Source organism: Helicoverpa armigera, chromosome 21, assembly GCF_030705265.1.
Source record: "Helicoverpa armigera isolate CAAS_96S chromosome 21, ASM3070526v1, whole genome shotgun sequence".
Lineage (NCBI taxonomy): Eukaryota > Metazoa > Arthropoda > Insecta > Lepidoptera > Noctuidae > Helicoverpa > Helicoverpa armigera.
In genome coordinates, this window is record NC_087140.1 from 2,215,354 (window position 1) to 2,236,154 (window position 20,801).

The 20,801-nt window shown below is 33.6% G+C and overlaps 1 protein-coding gene across 1 annotated transcript; it reads left to right on the plus strand.

Annotated features, from left to right (window-relative positions):
• Positions 1-6,746: 6,746 nt before the first annotated feature.
• LOC110375916 (uncharacterized) lies at positions 6,747-15,159 on the plus strand. Its single transcript, XM_021334215.3, has 3 exons — positions 6,747-6,956; positions 7,030-7,285; positions 14,026-15,159. The coding sequence occupies exons 1-3, from the start codon at positions 6,807-6,809 to the stop codon at positions 14,346-14,348; spliced, it is 729 nt and encodes a 242-aa protein (XP_021189890.1). The 5' UTR covers positions 6,747-6,806; the 3' UTR covers positions 14,349-15,159.
• The last annotated feature ends 5,642 nt before the right edge of the window (positions 15,160-20,801 follow it).

The following is a 20,801-nucleotide window of genomic DNA, read 5'->3' on the forward strand; positions in this document are numbered from 1 at the left end:
GAAAGGCATGTCATTCGGGAGTGTTCTTAGCTATGTTTGGTGGAAATCGGTTCAGGTCTTCAGGGTCATCAGCTCGTTTGTTAGGTGTGATAGGAATGTTACACGCTCAGTTTACTTGCAAGCATATGTGGGATCTGAAATATGAAATACTAATGTCTTCTGGAACCACTGAGCTGGTCTGCTGTTAGGACACGAAGATAGGAGACGTAACCCTGAACTGCCTCTTAGTAAACCCATCGAGTTTGGGCTCGTTGAATTTGTCTTGACGAGTTCTCTTCATGTTTCTGATTGACGAGAACCTGATGCTGGAAATGGGATGTGGCGGATGAAACCCCGGAATGCCGGAATGAAACGGATAAACCGATTTATATTTTTGCTGAAAATCTAGAATGACCAAAGGTTAATCTTTGTTGTTTCTCAATCTGTGCAATTCTCCCAGAGCCAGTTTGTCATGAGGATTGTTAAACAGCTTCTTTTGGCCGAGATCGCATATAGCGACTCCATCTTAAAATAAAAGAAATTAAATGAAAGAAGGAAAAATTAAGGAAATCCTTCAAAAAGCATGAAATAAAATTAAATTATAAATTTAAAAAACCCCCGACCCAAAAAAAGCACGCAATTATTATGACAAAAGGTTAAAAACGCTAAACCCTATAAAAAGCAAGAAATAACTTTAACACTACGTAAGTACCAACTAAAGCATGTCAGACTAAACTAAATTTTGACGAGTCGGGGGACCGCTTTTTACCTTTAAAAATACTTACATAAATCAAATGATACCTACCTAATTACAACATTCGTATAAAAAAAACACGTATCTAAACAAAATTATATAAAAAGTTATAACAAGTATATGTAATGTAGTAGTATATAATTACTTCTAATGTTAGGCTAATAAATTAGAGCGGTCCCCCGACACGACAAAATTTAGTTTAGTCTGACATGCTTTAGTTGGTACTTACGTAGTGTTAAAGTTATTTCTTGCTTTTTATAGGGTTTAGCGTTTTTAACCTTTTGTCATAATAATTGCGTGCTTTTTTTGGGTCGGGGGTTTTTTAAATTTATAATTTAATTTAATTTTTATTTTAAAAAAATGTAATAAATATGTGCAAGAATAAATTGCTACTTGCCATCATCATATTTATTATGTAAATACAACGTTTCCCAGTGAATGAGTTATTTTGGTCACAACCTACAAAATATGCCTTTTATAGTTATCTCTTTTCTCCGATTTTAGCTACTTCTTCCATTATTCCTTTCTCATGGAAAATTCAGATCTTTCTAATATGTGGTAACTTATTCAAAGAACGGATTCCTGTATTGAAAACAGGCCAAACACTTCAAAAAAATAACCATCACAACCAAAATACCACAACAACACATCATTCATTGCCATTACATAAATAACTTCAAACCTCTTCAAGTATCTAACATTGATATTGACCCACAAACTGCATTACTCAACAGCGGTAAAAAGTAGTCATTCATTGAGTACAAAAAACGACAAAAGAGAAAAAAATCTTCAGTTGAAAACAGGTTGCATCATGAATGTAATTTGGGTATCGTTTTTTTTTCGGAAAAGAAAGCTTAAGTTGTACCGGTTGCACCGGGTGTAGTATTTTGTCACTGTGTACAGACTTTCAGAAGGACAATAAAGATTCATCTTGTAATTATGGTGGATTGCAATAACCTATCTCTTGATTTGCTTACTGAAGATAGGAAGACAAACCTTACATTGAACGGGGGTAATGTCGCAATTCTATCTCTGGTAACCAAATCTAAATATGGATAAGTAATTGAAATTCGCAGTTAGAGCTTGCATAGCTACGGGATGTTAGAAGGGTTTTGAGTACTGGAGTGTATATTTTATATTATGTTTTGCCATAACGAGATGGTGATATAGTGACTTAAATTTTTCAACGAACTTCCTTTTTACCTATTAATGTCATAGAAGCACGAAGATGCGTGGAAGCCATTTTTAGTTAAAAATGGCTTCCAAAAACTAAATCTAATACATGGCATTTTACGAAACATCAAGCTTTTTCTCCTTTTAACAAAGAATATTAAGACCATTGTGCAAACCACAAACACGTTTTGTAACTGAAAACATTATCATTAGACAGTACGTCTAATACGAAGTAACCATTAAGCAATCAACGGTCCAAATAATCTGGTAATATTAAACTTTTCCATAAGTATATGTTTTTTTTTTTTTTATCAGGAAATTGTAGATTTTGGGCTCTTACAAATCCACGTTAACAGCAACTTGAACTTCTGCAATAACTGAAAGTATGTACTTTTAAGTACACACGCGGCATTCTCGGGAACTGTTGAACCGATTTGGGAAATCCTTTCACTTTTGGAAAACTTGTACCCCTAATTGAGTATTGATTAATCTGTTTTTATTTTTGGTGATAATATTTGTTGTTTATCACAGCAAAAGCTCACTCAGAAAGTTATTTTATGAAAACTGACGGAAAAGTACCCTTTCTTTATAGGAAATCATCAAATGACACATCCCGCTATGGGTTAACTGCGTGAGGAAGTTTGAGAATCCTACTGGCTAAAACCCATCATATTCACAGCCTTCCCTAAGCCCTTCATGTACCAGGGCCGTGGTATCTCTTTCGAACAATCCCGCAGCCCAACTGTCAAATATACCTCGTTTTTAGGGTTCCGTACCCAAAGGATAATACGGGACCCTATTGTTTTCGCTCCTCTGTCCATCCGTCCGTCCGTCTGTCGCCAGGCTGTATCTCATGAACCGTGATAGTTGAAACACAGATGATGTATTTCTGTTGCCGCTATAGCAAAAAATACTGAAAACTAGAATAAAATAATTATTTTTGGGTTTCCCATACAGCAAACAATTTTTGCTCATTTTATAAATAATGGTACGGAACCCTTCGTGAGGGACTCCGAATCGCACTTGGCCAGTTTTTTTTTTAATATTAAGCTTAGTATCCATGATTACCTGCAATCAGTCACACCGGCGCCCGCGCATCTGTTTGCGTTTGTCGTCATTAAGTCGACGCGACGTGTAAAAACGTTGACGACTCACACGTTACACGATTATGATGTTTGACTTGTAATGCGTGTGTAGGCTTATTGTTTGATTTGTTGGTTCTTTTGTTTTTTGTGGCTACTGTTGCTAATCAGCTTTTATCATCTGTCTAGCCTTTTCGTTATTATGCTGGGTCTACTTCTAAAACAGATGCAGCTGAATACTTACCATAGGTTTACACGGAGCAAATTCCTATATGATATCTTCCACCCTGTTACCCAGGCAATCCGATTTCTCAGTGAGCCTGGTTGCCAGACTTTTTCTGGCTTCTGATTATTTCGTTTCGCATTCGTGACATGATGGTATAAACTCATACTAAATTATTACAAAACAAATTATTAGTGATAGATTTAGACAATTTACTTTATTAAGGATTTGAATTCAGCACTTTTTGAAGACTACGTTTTATAATAAGGTGCTAAGGTTTGTGTACAAAGGGCTTAAGACAAGAGCCCTGTTAGCAGCCAGAGAAATCACACCTAAACTCGAAGAGATTTGAAAGACAATTCTCACAGGTTCTTATTATCATAATCATCATAATACCACTCTAACGAACTTGAGTAAAACCTATCTAAATACGAGAATATTCTAGACAAAACTTTCTTCAGTTCAGAATATAAAGTTTTCTTTAGAATAGCTTTCGTTCGTCGCTGTCTGTAATGGATTTTCTTAACGCATTTCAAGCTTTTAATTATTGGACACTTGCTGTTGTTGAGCTTTAGGTATACTACGGACTTGTAGTTTTGATACTTGGATTTTTTTTGATATTATTTAGAAAAGTTATAGAATTTGATTCATTGTATGCTTATTTGCTCACTTACGTATAATATTTGTAGCAATAAAGACTTAATATGGAATCGAAAAAATTTTCTTTGCAGCTATTGCTGGATCAGGAATCAAAGCTAGAACTCATACTCAGCAGTACTTTTCTATCACCTTGTATCTTGTACACTATAACAATACCCGAGGCTAAAACTTACCAGCTACTACCAGTTCTATATTCCATCAAGTACAGGTACTTCACCTTACCCAACAGGTCACTCAATATTCAATGCTTTGTTATTCTATCTACTGAACGATAATCCGTCTATTAAAATGCATTTACCATTTCCAAACGTTTATTCCTTATTAGTATTCAGGTTGGATTTAGATACACTTTCTTTTGGTTTACCTTTCGTTGGTCTATTACTATTGACCTACTCGATAAATTCCTTACCAACCTTGCATTTTTATTACCAAATCAATAAAGCTCCTGAAAAGTGCTGGAGTGGAGACCACGGACTAGCAAGCGCAGCTTAGGACGTCCTCCAACAAGGTAGACAGACGACCTTATAAAGGTCACCGGAAGATGCTGGATGCAGGTCGCCTCCAACAAGTATCTGTGGAGATCTAAAGGGGAGGCTTATGTTCAGCAGTGGACGTCCTATGGCTGAGAAGATGATGATGAAAGCTACTGAAACTTAAAATTAACTTATAACTGCTAAATTTTCACACACACTGTTTTGTAGGTCTACAAAGCTATACTATACTGAAATAAGAATTATTCCTTAAAGTATACTGTTAGTACTAACTAATCAACTTCCACATAATTACTTACTGTCGTAATTGCTTCAAAGGGACTTAAGAGATCTTTGAAGTTTTTTGGTTTACCTGACTGCAGTCACGCAGTCTAAAATTATCAATTTACATACTTACTCGCTTCTTATTACAATGCCTGTCACATATCCTTAGTATTTGTAACAGGGTCATTGCCAAACTGTACACGTCCATCTGTGGCTATTATTTGGCACATACCTTTGGTAAATAACTTCTATGAGAGTACCTATATTTTTAAGGTCAATTTCACTAGGAATAATTGCAGGATATTCGTCAAAGTCTACATTGAAATCATCGTACAGAAGGTACCTACTGGTCTTGTCAAAAGGAAGATAAATTAAGATTTTCTACTCCATACGTACACTAGACTCTTATATTATGTTGAGAATCGTCGTAAAAATACTTACTTTGCATATTAGCTTAAATACCTCTGAATGAAAGAAATTCAGGATCATTATACTTATAAAGCTAAAGCTTCCTAGTCTCTAAAAGATATAAAAATAAATGAACACATTAACATTAACACAAACGTTATTCAAGAAAACAATATGGTTTCGATGTTATCTGAATGTGAGAACTTCCAGCTTCCGACGAGAATCTCCAAGCACAGGTTACTTATGTCAATTGAGAGAAATATGTCAGTATACCACTTGCAGATGATGATTTACTCAATGTTCACAACAATGGGAACATTATTTTTATATGCATGCTTTATGGTAGATCATAGGCAACAGTAGCTTGTACAACTTATTTTAAATCTATTTGGATGAGAGTAAGAAGTCTGAGTATTATCACACCTGTTTTCATCTGAGTTATAGGCTCTAATATGGGTGAACTTTTAACTTGAAAGAACAAAATATTCTATTGCCATCAGATTATAATAGATTCACGGACTTATTCATTATTTACAGAGCCACGAGAGTAATAATGACCCAAAAGTTTTGCCAGTAACTTGCAGAGGCAAAATACAAAAACAAATGAACATTAAATAAAAATACATCACCATTTTATATTGAAACTCACACAAAAATAATAGGTATTTCAAAACATATTCAGCTTCTCACCCATTACACAGCTTAATATTTTCGATAATTTATCAAAATAAAGAGCTCATTGAGACTCGGCGACAATTTTATAAAAAAGGAAAGTAAGTAATCACTTAAAGTTATCACCAACTGTTCATTGTTTCAACATTTTGTGTGAAGAAAAAGTTTTTAGGTTACAACCCATTCTTTCTTCTTAATAACAACATGTAATTTGTTGTTGATACTATGATAACTGATGAGAAAGAAAATATGGGTTATGACTATGGGAAACGTGAGAAAGGAGTACTATTCTTTATTAGTGATGAAAATGGTAAATTATGTATATTTAGATTAGTAGGCGGTAATGAAATAGGAAAAACAATGACTATGGCAGATGAACAAGTGAAAGAAAAGAGTGTCAAAAGCTTAAAAGAAAAGAAAATAACACAAAATCAATTTCTGATAACGACATTTAATTCAATTCAGCATTCAATGAATATAAATGAGTAAAGTAAAAATACAAATTAACGGTTTCATTTTTACACTAAATCCATTTTAAGCAATGTTACTTTTTATAAAGAAATCACTGTTATTAGTTGTAATGAAAGTGGCCAAAATAACATACCTGTTGATCACAAACAACAAGCCAATTAGGGACCACACAGAAGTGAAAGAATGAATGATACAATCTCGACACAAATACTGGCTTTGTTTTCCCAAAAAAACTAAGATGATATCATACTTTAGCAGGAATTTAGGACAAACAATCAATTAAATAGTTACACCATACAAAAAAATATCTGGAATTTCTGTCAATTTTAAACAATTTTGCATCACGAAAGTATCAAAACCACGAATACCCCATAAGAAACACGAAACTGATCAACTGTCACCATGATCGGCAACCACACCCACACTACAACAAAAAACCACGTGCGTTCCCCGAAAACTGTCCGTAGTTACAACAAAAATAATTTCGTAGTACCAGTTTAATCGACCGACATTGAGTTCACTTTTCTTGACCGCCGAGTAGTGGGGTGAGATGCTTAAAACAGGCCGTCATATACAACAACGCTACACTTAGTGCCAAGCTTTCTGTAGGGGTAGTTTGATTCGCAGCCATGATACGATACATCGCAGTCCTAGTTATTTTCGCGGCGGCGCGGGCCATGCCTGCGCTCGACAAGGAGCCCAACGAAATCGGAGTATTCGGGTCAATATTAGGAGTTGTCAAAGAATGCGTTGATGGAGATACTTCTTTGTGTATAAAGGTGGGAACAGTGAAGTGATTAACGTGAAGTGATTTGAGTGACGTGTTACTAAGTTGTTATCTTTTGGTTGCAGGAGAAGACGTTGAAATATGTGGAGGCTGTAAACTCCGCGCGGGAGTTGGACCTTGCTGATGGAGTGGCGATACTTAGCAATGGATCCCCTCGGTCTGCCAGGGCCTTGGAGCCATTGTCCGAAGAGCCTAAGGCGAGAGAGGCCCAGATTGAATCCAGGCTGGTAGATTCTGCTGCCGATTTCTTGGAAAACCATGTGATCCAGTTCAAACTGCCCTCATCGACCGTTGAGGGTATGAAGAGGTCCCTTGAGGAAGGTAAGAAACTAAATCATTTTATAAGCTTATAAAGTAAACTTAAATGCACGTATAAAATTGTATGCGTAAACGTAATTACACGTTAGATGTTAGATAAACACGATTTGAATGAACGAAACAATTACGATGATTCATTTAAACCAACACAGTTAACGTAACTAATTGCTCGGAACAAAAGAAGCATAAATCAAATAAAACTAGGTGAGCGTTTGTAAATCAAATCTAAATCGAATGCAAATTAAATGTTATAAAACTTATGCTAATCAAAAATTATATAATAAGAACGAGTTATGGTATGGCTTTCGTTTTCTAAGTCCGTGAACTCGCGAAGATCAAACATACGGAAATGTTATGAAACAGGATGGAAATAAAAGAAATTGAGATGAAGTGACTCATCGATCCGAGACTAAAGTACTAACAATTTGCGGTTTTTATAATGATTAAATAGAGCAAAACAATTGTCTGTGCTTCTCTTAGTCACGTTTTGTCTTTGAATTTCACCGTTTTATTTTGCTTCTTAATTATTTAATTTCGATTTTACTTTTTCAATTTCAATATTGAATTATTCAACAAATCTAGAAATATTATAATAAAGGATATCGATGATCAATTTGCATTCTTCAAGAGAAATTACATACTTGCCGAATTATAAATTCCTATGACGACAATCTGGGTCAATTTTAATAAGAAATTCTTTATTTGTTTCTCGCTTTTCTATATCTATCTAAATGCCTTTTAATAAAACACCAAGCCAGAATATCATTTCCTGAGTAATTACGTTTTGCTAGTTGATTATCAGTATAACTGATTTTACTCGATAGTTAAGCAGTGTAGACTTTAAGTCTTTCAGCATTTGTTGCCTCTTAAACATCTGTTTTAAAATCACTTATATGTATTCTTGTAAGCTGGTGTTATTTTTAATGGTATTTTCTAATTTCAAGCAATTTAATAGAATTTACTGAACATGACTGAAAAAAGTCAATAGGTATTTGAGTTTGCTCTCAGATTACATCATATTATCAAATCTATAGGTAAATGTCTACTTCCGAGCTCTGCTTTTTATATCATTTCCTCCATACTTTTTAACACAATTTTATTCACTTAAATCAATATTTAATTCTTCATTACTTTCCAATTTGAAGACAATTATCACTTTACTATATTGGTCAATAAAATTCCAGTATTTCTAACCCGCTGTGACATTATATTGGAAAGTTTCAAGTAATGCTTAAATTCCCATGAATATAAAGTGTGTACATAAAATGAAGGCGACTGTACTTAGTACCAGTTCAAGTTATAGCTCGACTGTACCGTTACATATTACAAATGCAAGGTGGTACCAACAGGTATCAGGGTTGTCGCAAAGAATACAACTATTTGAAATATATAATTGATCCATTTAATTGTTTTGTAGTTGGTAATTCATACCAAGTTAGGTTTCCATTTTATAAGATCCTAATAGAGCATTTGTCTAAAAATATGTCTTTATCTAAAAATTAAATTAACAACAATCATATCAATTAATAACAATCATAGCTTTAATATTTGATCCACAAATGATAATTTAATCCTGATGCTACTTTCTCGTAAAGCAAGTCAGTCTTCTTCTTCTTCTTCTTCTTAGCGTTTATCCCGTCTTATTTTTGAAAATTGTGAGCGAAAGCTCTAAAATCCTCTCTGCCTTGAGAGCAATAAAAAAAACTAAATAAAAAAAGACTGTAATAATGATAGTGCTCAGACTTCACGCTTTAGATTCACATAATACTCAAACAAACTAAATGATTTCAGACGTAACAATGATGCAACAACCCTAACCACATGCATGTTAACAGTTAAATTTTGTAGACCATTCAGTTAATCTAAGTTATTGATATAAATAGAAAGCCTAGCCGGCCCATTAGTTACCGATGTTAAATTTCATGCTTTGTATTGTACGCATGAATAAATCTATTTAATTATAAACATGCAATATTGCTATTTCCTCATTTATACGTAAATTCATAGCTAACTGTGAAACGGTATGGAAAGATGCTCCACTTACGTGCGGTAGTTCCGATTGTGATTCCTGATTAGTTAAGTAGAGTAACATTAGAGCTATACTACTTCCTGATCGTGATTTGTGAAAATTGATGATTATTTTGCAAGCATGTGCGATTAGTTTAACTAGATATCATTAAAACTGTAAGGCTGCTTGAATTGCACAGATATTATCTCTAACGACCTTGTTTATAGCTTCATATGAGGCATTTACTGAATTCTTTCACGGACTGTTAGCATATCTTCTTCTATCTTCATCTTAGCTTACATTACCTACACTGTTGACTTCTTATCAAAATAACTTGACTGCATTCTTTTGAGCTTTTAAAGCCGAGCTTTCAACTTCTTCAACCATTTTCCCAGTCACTTCATCTTTATCACTACAATCTATGACTTGAAAATTGTCTAGCACAAAAGCTTAACGTAAAATTTCTCTATCTATTCATCCAGTCCCCTCTATAACATTATAAGTCTATAAAGATAGGAAAGTCTTGGCCTTCACGGATGTTACATGAATGCTCCTACTTATTCTCATGAATGAAACTTGAAGCGGGTGTGTTAAGTACCTTGTACATCTTCCTATGGAGTGTTGCGGTTGTATTCTGGTTTTGATTTGGTTTTTCTCTTGATCGTTCACTTGATATAATTATTTTTTATGCTCTTTTCTTGATTATGGTGATCAGTCATCAAAATTAACTTCATGTTTATCATCCTCTATTTAAAAATTAAATAGTGTTGACCGAATTCAAGAAGAGAAGGTATCAGCTATATTTACACCACGCGCTTTAAACCAAATATCAAACAAAGTGTCAACTACCGAATCAATTTCTTCACACTTGTAGAAGTCAACAAGAGAAGTCATTACGAAATCAGGCCATCACCATTCAAGGCTACTTCCTTCTAGCAAAAACATCACCCTACAAAAAAGGCCTTTTGTCAACAACATGTAGAAACTCGAAAGCGGCGCATTCCCTCTACGGCAATGGCTCGAAGTCCTGTCTATAAACCAGTTTAACGAGTCATCGAGAAATCGTGTAACTGGCACTCTTTGGCTCTTCTCCGAAGAAAGTTGCCTTTCCAATATTATGATATATGTTCTTACGACTTCAATTGATACTAATATGGTGTTATTAGTCAGGTTCGTGTTTTTAATTGCACTATCTCGGAAAATGACCATAAAATGCCTACATGATGGTTCATCGAATGCGTGCTCATCATATGCAATGCAAGCTTTATCATCAAGATCTTCTAAATAGATCCTGTATAGAGCTACATTATCTTACAAAGCATTATTAGCCTTCGCACCACAACTCTCGATTTAAAAACAAACATTACACTTACTCAAATACTTAGTAGTTGGGTCATATTCAAAAAAATTGTATATTAAAACGTCCAACAGAGTTATTCTTTTTTAAAGAATAGCTACTAGCTAATTACTCTTAAAACAGAATAAACATTTATTTCAGCATTATGAAAAACAAAAATAACGCCCCATAATCCTCAATGAATGATTAATTTTAAAAGAAAACTACAACGTAGAACATTTGTTTTCATATAAGCAATGCGTGTCCACATTCTTGGCGCGACATTTAGAAAACATTTTATTATTCAATATTAGTATTTTAACTGACAAATAATTGATTTCTTAGCAGAGCATTGTGGAACCTGAAGGAATTTGCTAAAATTATCATGAAATATAACACGCAGAATTCAGGAATAATTAATTAAAGCAAGTCTTGATTTCACTTCATTTCTGTTATTCCTGTCTGTTACATTAGTAATTTTAATATTTTTGTAGTAGTTATCAAAATTATTTTACCTAAAACATTAGCAACTGAACTGTCAAAAGAATCGACGAATCAAAAATGTTCGGTAATTTTGTTAAGCGCGACAAGCACGAAATATTGTGGTGCAGTGATTATTCGACAATTAAAAGTTACTTATTACTGTGAGACTTTTAAAGTATCGGTAAGTACTTTTACTGTTTTATAACTCAGCTTAGAATAAATGTGTATTGACACTATCACTGTACTATACAAGTTTCGTATAAAGTAAGAATTAGCATTGAAAAGAGATTTTTAGATTAGACACAAGCAATTTATTCATATCGGTTATCATATCGATTACTTTTTTCTGTGACGTAACAGATATGAACGGTTAAGGTTTGTTCACAGTGTACGTACCGAGATAAAAACGTATTTAATCAAACCTACCACTTTTCTTTTTATTTTATAATTTTATAAAGGTATCTTTACGAAAAGTCGACATGAACAGAGTAAATAAAAATCAATCCACTAATAAAATATAAAACTCGAAAATGTTTTCTATCGATATACATTTTTACAATCGATATTTGCAGGTAACATCATGTATTATAATGGGATAAGTTTGGGATAGTTACCTACCTACGAATGGCTTTAGTTCGGGTATAAGAATTGCTGTGGGGTTTGTTTTAGAATATTTAGTATTTATGTATTAAGGTTTTCTCTTCTTCACAGGCAATATGCCACTAACACCAGGTGGACGACAGCAAAATTATAGAGAACAATTCGAATACTACTATCTACTTATTTTCTTTTAAAAGTGCGTCGTTATATACTGACCCTAATAATTCGTCTCTGTTACTTTTCCGTTATAACAATATAGCTTTCCTATCTGTTTCATATCTGTTTTTTACAAATTTTTTGAAAACGACCCAGTTGCAATTTGAGACTTAAAGGAATTGAACTTGCGACACGCAATATTTCACACTGCTGCTCAACCACAACACACCATAAATCAATTTTACATCGATGAAAGTATAACTCATATAAATTACATTTATTATAACAAGAACGTTTTCATAATTTTACTCGCGTCATTTCAAGATATTGGTAGTCTCAAACTGGAGACTAAATTGAGTGACAATGGCATAGCAATATTTCCTTTAGAACTAGTAGTGAGAATTACTTCCATAGATACTTGTGTAACATGGAAAACGCATTTAGGATCTCACACCTTTTCACTCAGTCCGTTTTGTACTTAAATCGGTCAACAGGACGTAAAAGTAAAAGGAAATAAATAAACATGAACCTATTAACACGTTTCAGCAAACAATGATGAAGCTATTTTCAATCTGCCTTTGAATGTTATTAAAGCTTAACTTTCAGACATAGATGCAATACTCATAGACGCAAAACCAAGTGTATTGAATTTACAATAATATTTTTTGCTAAATGCCGAGTCACGGTCAAAAAAGATTGCCTTTATAAAATATATTGAAATCTTCAAACTGATTAAAATAAATTATGACAAAGTAAATTCTTGATAAGGAAAGTGAGAAGTCAAAATTAAGTGAAAACGATACCTCATTGAGATAATTGAGTTGATGGACGAAATGGAGATAATTAATCAGATAAAGAAACACTCTTGGATGATTATAAAAAAGGCTTGAAAGCCCTACATGAGTGATTGAGGGAAGTAGGTTACATGGGTGTCCGTAAGCAATGGGCCGGCAAAGTCACTGTGTCAATCATAAACTTGTTTTAGAAAGATTGTGTTCATTTGTACCTATCTTGTTTTAAAAAGCCCATCTATTAACTTGTCATTGGTATTATTTCTTTGAATAGCGGCTCTTTAGGAGTAAATGATATGGTTAAAGGGATGAGGTCGTCTGAAAGTAATCTTTGATTTCAAATATTGATCAGACTACCTTGTCTAACGTTTCCATTTCTTTTTGACTCTATTTTGAGTTTTTGATTTGTAACTGCTATATTTATTTTTTTTTGTCGTCTTTGTTTAAAATAGAAAAATCAATATTTTCCTGTGAATCCAAAACCAAATCTTATTATAAAACGTATAATGCATCGTAACATTATTTCAAATATCCTCTATTTACAATTTCAGTAAATCTATTAAGAGAGCTTTTAAAAACAATACATCAAATGGAAAACGTCACTAATGAAACAAGCCTATCGTACGGTGAAGTTGTAAGAAAGCTCAAGGCTTGTTAGTTTACGGTCAATGTCAGAGATGGCGACACCGTTCAAGGCTGCACTTGTGTGCGCAAGCGCAGCGAGCGTGGTGTAACTGCTTTAGTAAACAAACTTGCTGAACTTGAAATTGTGACTAAATAAACTGATATTTTGATATTGGCAACTGATATCAATGTAAAAAAAGAAAATGTAACTGATTTAAATAAGAATGAAACACTGATCAGTATTAGAATAGTTACTTAAATAAATATCAACGCTAAATTAGGAATGACAGATACATAAATAATTACATATCGATTAAAATGTTCTGTGAGACATAATTAAATTAGAAATAGTGGAAAATTTTTCATAACTCAATAAGCTTGAATTCCCATCCGTCGAAAACATGTGGGCCATCCGAGCCAATGTTTACAAACTTTGTACTCATAGTTTGTGGGTAATGGACCTTGTAAACGATGCCAGCAATTTTGTTCAAATGTGAAAGCTGTTGTTTGTTTAATTTCAAGTATTTGAAGACGACTATTTTTATGCATCTTAATTTTTCTTACTATCTTTACTCTTTACGTTAGCTAGTTTTGACTCTAGTTCAATTGCTAATAATAATGCTACCAATAAAATATACGTCTAAGTATCTCTGTTTAAATCAAGTTACATGTAACATCTTTATGCAACTCGCCCAGTTCATGTCTTTAGCATCAAATACTAATTTAGTTCTATTGTTCATTCCAGCCCGTGGCAAGAAGAAGAAGATCAAGCAGCTCCTTCCCCTCCTCGCCCTCGCCAAGCTGAAGATCACCGCTCTCATCCCTCTGTTCTTGGGCATCATCGCCTTCGCTGCTGCCAAGGCTGTCCTCCTTGCCAAGATCTCACTCTTGGTAGCCGGTATCATTGCTCTCAAGAAGCTTTTGGCAAGCAAACACCATGAGACCAGCTATGAAGTAGTAGCCCACCCACACCATGAGGAACACTATGCCAGCAGTGGACATGGCTGGGGAAGATCCATCGATGATGGACAGGATCTAGCCTACTCAGCTCATGCTAAAACTGATTAAGTCTTTACACTTCCCCAAGGAGCAATTCTAAGTCCTTTGCGTTTTGTAACATAGTGTGAAATGGAATGTACTGAGTTTATTTATTGTAGTTTAAGGCGTATTTATTGATTTATTCTACGACGAATTTCCCTTTGTAAGGGATTTTTTTGATGCGATGTTTTGTTACTGTTTTCCCATAAAATGTTGTTCTAAGTTTGTATGGTCTTTTATGCTGTACTATATTAGTATTTTCACAACCTATACGGTATCCGTATTTGTGTATTTTGTACTTCAAAATGTTTTATTTTGTTCTATTTACTGTCTTAGATTTATTATCTAGTCCTTTCTTACTAAGTCCTTATATTTTAATTGTGTATAGATTTATTTGTTGACTCTTTATTTAATTAAGTATATTTAAGTTTATTTTGTGATATTATTTACTATATTTATCTACATTTGTTTGAGCCTCTTATCTTTATTCATATTATTATCTCATTTATTTATATATTTATTTATCTATGCAGCACTTACATACATATCACAGTATCATCTATTTACATAGTATCTACAAAATAGTATGTACAAAATGTATATATTTATCATACATATAATCGAGTATACCACCTTAAATATTATTATTAATTTAATGATTTATATCATCTAAATATATAATTATTCTGATATCGTCATTACGTATAACTTTGTGCCGCCTTGTCAGTACAAATACATACTTATTATATTCATTATATCTTCAGACATATTTTCATTATGACATAATAATATATTTTCTATTTCTCAAATGATTCGTACAAATAAAGAACTGAAAATGTTATTGTCTCCATCTATTTTCCTAACATATTATGTCCTTTCTTTCCTATTTCCTACCAAAAGCTGAAATAAGAACGTTAATAAGAAACGTCAACTTGACTTTTATAACATCAGTACGGCCAATGTCATGCTACATTCAGCTGTCTGGGTCTATCTGGTCAGCAATTAATATATTTGGGCTAACAACGTTGGATCCTTCATCATTAATTCATTTGAACTTAAATATTTATAATACTGTTATAGTACGTCAATGATTTCCTTATATTAGAAGTCCCACCTGAATATACTACAAATAAAATTGAATTAGGTACTGTAAATTGCAAACATAAACAGTCCAAAGTCCAATAAGAGCAGCAAACCAAAATAATTAAATTTTATAAAGAAACCAACGAAATAACAGTATAACGATGATAATCTTAACACAAAACATAATATTAAACAAAATACAAGCATCATTCCTAACCAATCTTCTCCCAGCAATCTTCAAATTAACCTTCGCTCTTTCCCATTAGATTATATCATAACCACTTATAACGCTAATAAACGAAAGAGAAATGACCATTAAACAGCAAGTAACTAACACTTTCATGCTATCCCTACTCAAATTAATTTCAATTTCTTTGAGTATGGTATCAATTTTACCAGTAATATGACTCTCAGTATCTCTAACAATGGGTGATTTTCTAACTATGGATTTCTATAACCCATCTCTACATGCGACTAGAGATTCGATTTTGACAACTGATCCATTACGTCTTTCAGTCTCTAGTCGCAAACTATCGATCGATAGGTTATAAAAATCGGCGAGAAACCTATCTCTATCTTCAACATGATTAATATCATCGTCACTTAAACTATGAGTATTTTGAAACAATACAAGTATAGGTATAATTATGTGTTCATGTGTAGCCAGTTACAAATTACTTAATAAATAAACTTTCTCTAATAGTTGCGTAATCGTTGGTAGATGGTGAAGATTTTTTTGATACATGTTTGGCATTATTATTAACTCCAAAGATGTTATTTAATTCGTGTTTATACTTAAACGTTTTTATGCTAGTTTTGCTGCTGTTATGATCTTTCATCTTTGATTTTAAGTTCTGCCTACTGAGATAATGGCTGCACTACCTACTGAAGTGTTATAAATAATTTTATATCAGGCTAAACCTTTTTGGTTTCAGGTAATTTAAATGTTTTATTATTAAAATTGATTGTGTCGACACAATAATAATCATATGGTTTTACAGTTATCATCTAGAATAAAATAAAAATAGTATTCAATTAAAACACTATAACAGACACTTTACATATCCAAGGAGCTGTGTCAGATAAAAATAATACGATAAACAAAAAAGTAAAAGTTGAGATCTCCATAGCAACAGCAAACAAATTACACAAAAACAAAATCCATTGATGAACTAAACACGCGAACAGATGAACCCAAAACAATACATAATATATCGCGTGAGAAGATCTTACATAAACAATTAAACGATTAGCTATAGGAGAAATTTCTATATTAATTAACGCAACGCTACATACAATACAAAAGGTTTTATAACTCCTGATAACTGTCCTGAATGGATCGATCGAAGACATGAATCCATCGTCATCATCCAACTTCTAATCGGCCGATAGTTTTGTCAGGCTCTTAAAGATATCATCCTCATCAACCTCCGAGCCTTTTTCCCAACTATGTTGGGGTCGGTTTCCAGTCTAACCGGATGTAGCTGAGTACCACTGCTTTACAAGGAGCGACTGCCCTATCTGACCCCCTCAACCCAGTTACGCGGGCAACCCAATACCCCTTGGTTAGACTGGTGTCAGACTTACTGGCTTCTGACTACCCGTAACGACTGCCAAGGATGTTCAATGACAGTCGAGACCTACAGTTTAACATGTCATCCGAAACACAGTCATTGGTGCCTAAGATATACTTAGAAAGTACATACAACCTTAGAAAAGTTGCATTGGTACTTGCCTGACCGGGAATCGAACCCACGCACTCATACTTGAGCAGGTGGTCCTTACCCATTAGGCCACCACGACTCCTACTTTAACCCATACAATTAATGTCAAATCATATCTGTAGTAAAAAATACTACAGATTAGAATATTGGGAGTGATCATAAATCAGTAGTTATAGATATCTTCCAGAACTAAAAAAGGGTTCCAAAAAATCAAAAATATTTTCAAAAAAGACACCATCAAAAGCCACTATTAAACACTTTTACTCGAACATCATAATAATGTAAATTTTCTTACGTAAGCATGGGTTTCGATTTAATTTATGCGAATGGGGAAAGAAAGTGGAGGCACGTGGTAGATGTGACTTGGTTAACTTGTATCTGTAGGGAATTACATGATATGGCAGACGTCGTGGCGATTTTGAGAATCACAATTAAATTACGTAAGATCGAAATTTTGATTCTATCGATCTTCGTTTGTTTCTCTCTTGCTTGTTTGTCGACGAAAACTCTTTTGACAGTTAACTTTAGGTCCACAGTATCTCCCTGATATAAAATATTCCATTAAAGACTAAGATCTAGTAATGACCTCCAAAAAATTTGAGAAACAATCTCTGGATCTAGAAGCATGATTTTTTTGTAAAAAATTTGATAGCTCATCGTCACCAACTACAATTCAGCTTTAAGTCAACTAGAAGTAAAGTTACTTACAGTAATTCATATCAATTGCAAATGCAAGTACGTATTTTAACGATAATCGTAAAAGTTTTACATAATCCATACTCACTAGACGGTGAGGCGTCTTACTACTTCCACACCCAAACAGGTCCTATAAAGCATAATTACCGAACATCCGACATAGATACAAGAAACGCCCGCGGCATCACTCGTTTAGAGCACACTGGGAACTAAACAGTCGGCCGACAGTTGAAGCCGATGATGGAACTTCTTTTAAAGAAAATCCTGATTCCAATCGAAGGTCTGATACCGGCTTAATACCTGATCCTTGTAATGTGCGTACTACTATTCATCTTCATACTGATTGATGAGACCAAACAAACTATCGGCCGACCAAAAGTTTGGAGTCTGAGCACGCTTACGCACAAACATTATTTATTGCAAATCCAACTATTGATTAGAAAGAAAGTTTGGGAAATAAAACGTGATTTAAACACGTGGGCCGATGAAGAAGTTAAGACGGTTGGACTATATTTTTTATGAATGAATGATGAAGTTAGTCAAGTAGAAGTTGGGTAACAGATGTGGGTAGTTTGCGTAACGTCAGTTCCGGTATGGTCAAGTGTGTAGCCTTTTATGGCGTAGATGACGGTGTGAATTTTAAAGCTCGGTTGCTGTTGTACGGCTTAATAGATTCCTTTGGAACTTAAGAGAAGTTTTATGTTAAGGAACTCAGGGTGAACACTGGACATATTCCATAAGCCACACACAAAGATATAATAATTCCACAAACGAATATAATAATTCAAAAGGAGTAAATTTAATATGAAGATAGACCACATAGGGGAATCGAAGGCAAAATTGTGGAAGAATTGTCATAAGAAATATAAATATTTAAATGTCCCCCGTTATACGGAAGCGAGATATCTGCTTATCATCATACAATGGCAGTAGCAATAAAAACTTGAAGAGAAAATGTTTTTATAACGTGTGAAACTAAACACTAGTCTAGCAGATTCATGGTTTTCACATATATGTACTGCTTTTTTGGGGTTCCGTATGATCCGTATCACAGATGGAAAATCATCAGGTGACCCATCTTTTTGTGACTCAGTCAGACTTTTATTGTCTAAAACCCCTTATGTTCCTTCTAAAGCTCTTTATGTACCACTGCCGTGTTAACTCTTTCGAACAGTCCTGTAATAAGTAAGCTAGAATCTACGTTTTTACAGTCACAAAATATACCATTGCATTCCCAGCTGCATATCAAAATAATTCACTTTTACTACTAAAAGGTAATTAAAACTCAGGAGGCTAGCTAGCTAGGCGCATCATAAATAGTCAATACCCTACGTGATATTGTGACAGTTTTAGCAAAAGGCTGGCAAACTGCCAGATAGGAAGGAAATGAATCCAATACTTCTTGCATCAATGATGCGGTCACATTTCTCTTTTATCATGTAGGTACTAAAGGTGTCGAATGGCAAGTTACATTATGCTTGAAAAATCATTTCATTAATCATCTTTAATTTCCATCATACAAAAGCTATGTTGAAGTGTTTCAATAATATTTTTAATAAATAGGCCTTCTTTTGAAACATGTATTGCTTGTAATTTTTCGGTAGTTCTGAATGTAACGCATAAAGCAAGCATTAATTTTCTTTCATCCCCATTTTTCTATTTGCTAAATCACTATACCTCAGTAGCAAGTAAACTATCTTTTGTATGATAGATATCATAGATTTAATCAAATATTAATCTTTATTAAAATCTATTATATTCAAAACCATAATGGTACAGAACCCAACAGGTTGGCGTGCGAAGACATAGGAGAACTTAACTCTTTTTATACGACACAACTTCAGTTCCCACCAGATACAGTAAAGTAAGTTCATGACCACGAAGCTATATTTAACGTCACAGCAACGGTGTTTGAGTGAAAAGAAAATTGTAAAGCAAATGTGGATATTTCAGAGTAATGTGATGATGATGATGATCCATAGCATTTGACATAAACTGTAGATATTATAATAAAGTGTTATAAAAACACAGGCGAACATTTAGATAAGGAGTTAGTCAAATAAAATCATAAAGCATTAAATAATTTAAGAAGCAATGTTCAAAACTCATAAAACCACAAAAAAATCGTTTAGTATATAATTCAAGCTAAAACATGAAAACTATAGCGTACCTATCTCTTACCCAAAATATGTCTAATCATCATAAAATAGTAGGTATACATTTCTCTCAGTAACACTAACAACTATTGCACACAACTACCTACATAACCCATACCATTGTTTCATTAGTACTGTCAACATCTATTAAAATACTCGCTAACGCATCAATGGATGATAAAGTATGTCCAACAACGGCCAACAAACATAGAATGACATGCACTTGATACACTTTCGTTTTTTTTCTCTCTATTCGAGACAACGTGACTTTGACATTCGAGACACCGTCGGAGATTTTTAATATACCTGAGAATAAAGAATAAAACTAGAATAGAAAAAGAAATTGTAAGGGATGAAACAGAATTAAATAAATAAAAACTAGTATAAGAATAATACTAATTTAATTTACAAATGCTAGTTAATTGATTAAATGATCTTACTTTAAAGGCTCATTAGAACAAAAATATTGAAATAACTTTACCAAAGAAAACACATAAAATATTAAATACTGATACTACAACAGTCGTTAACCAAGCTAGTAAATACATAGAAAGACATACAGACGGACTACAAAGTACACTGGAACAGGACCCAGAACGTACAAAAACTCATACATCATTAACGTCACCTACAACGGAGAAATTTCCCTTTACTCATTCAGTATGTGAACAGAAGTGATTAAGTCATTCTTTGTCCTAGCCAATACAGTACCTAGATAACAGAAAACCTTTGACTAAAAGTCTAACATCATTTTGAAATTTAACACGCTCAGAATAAGGATCAATTTTGAATGGTCACTTGAAATGTATCAGTAGATTGGGACA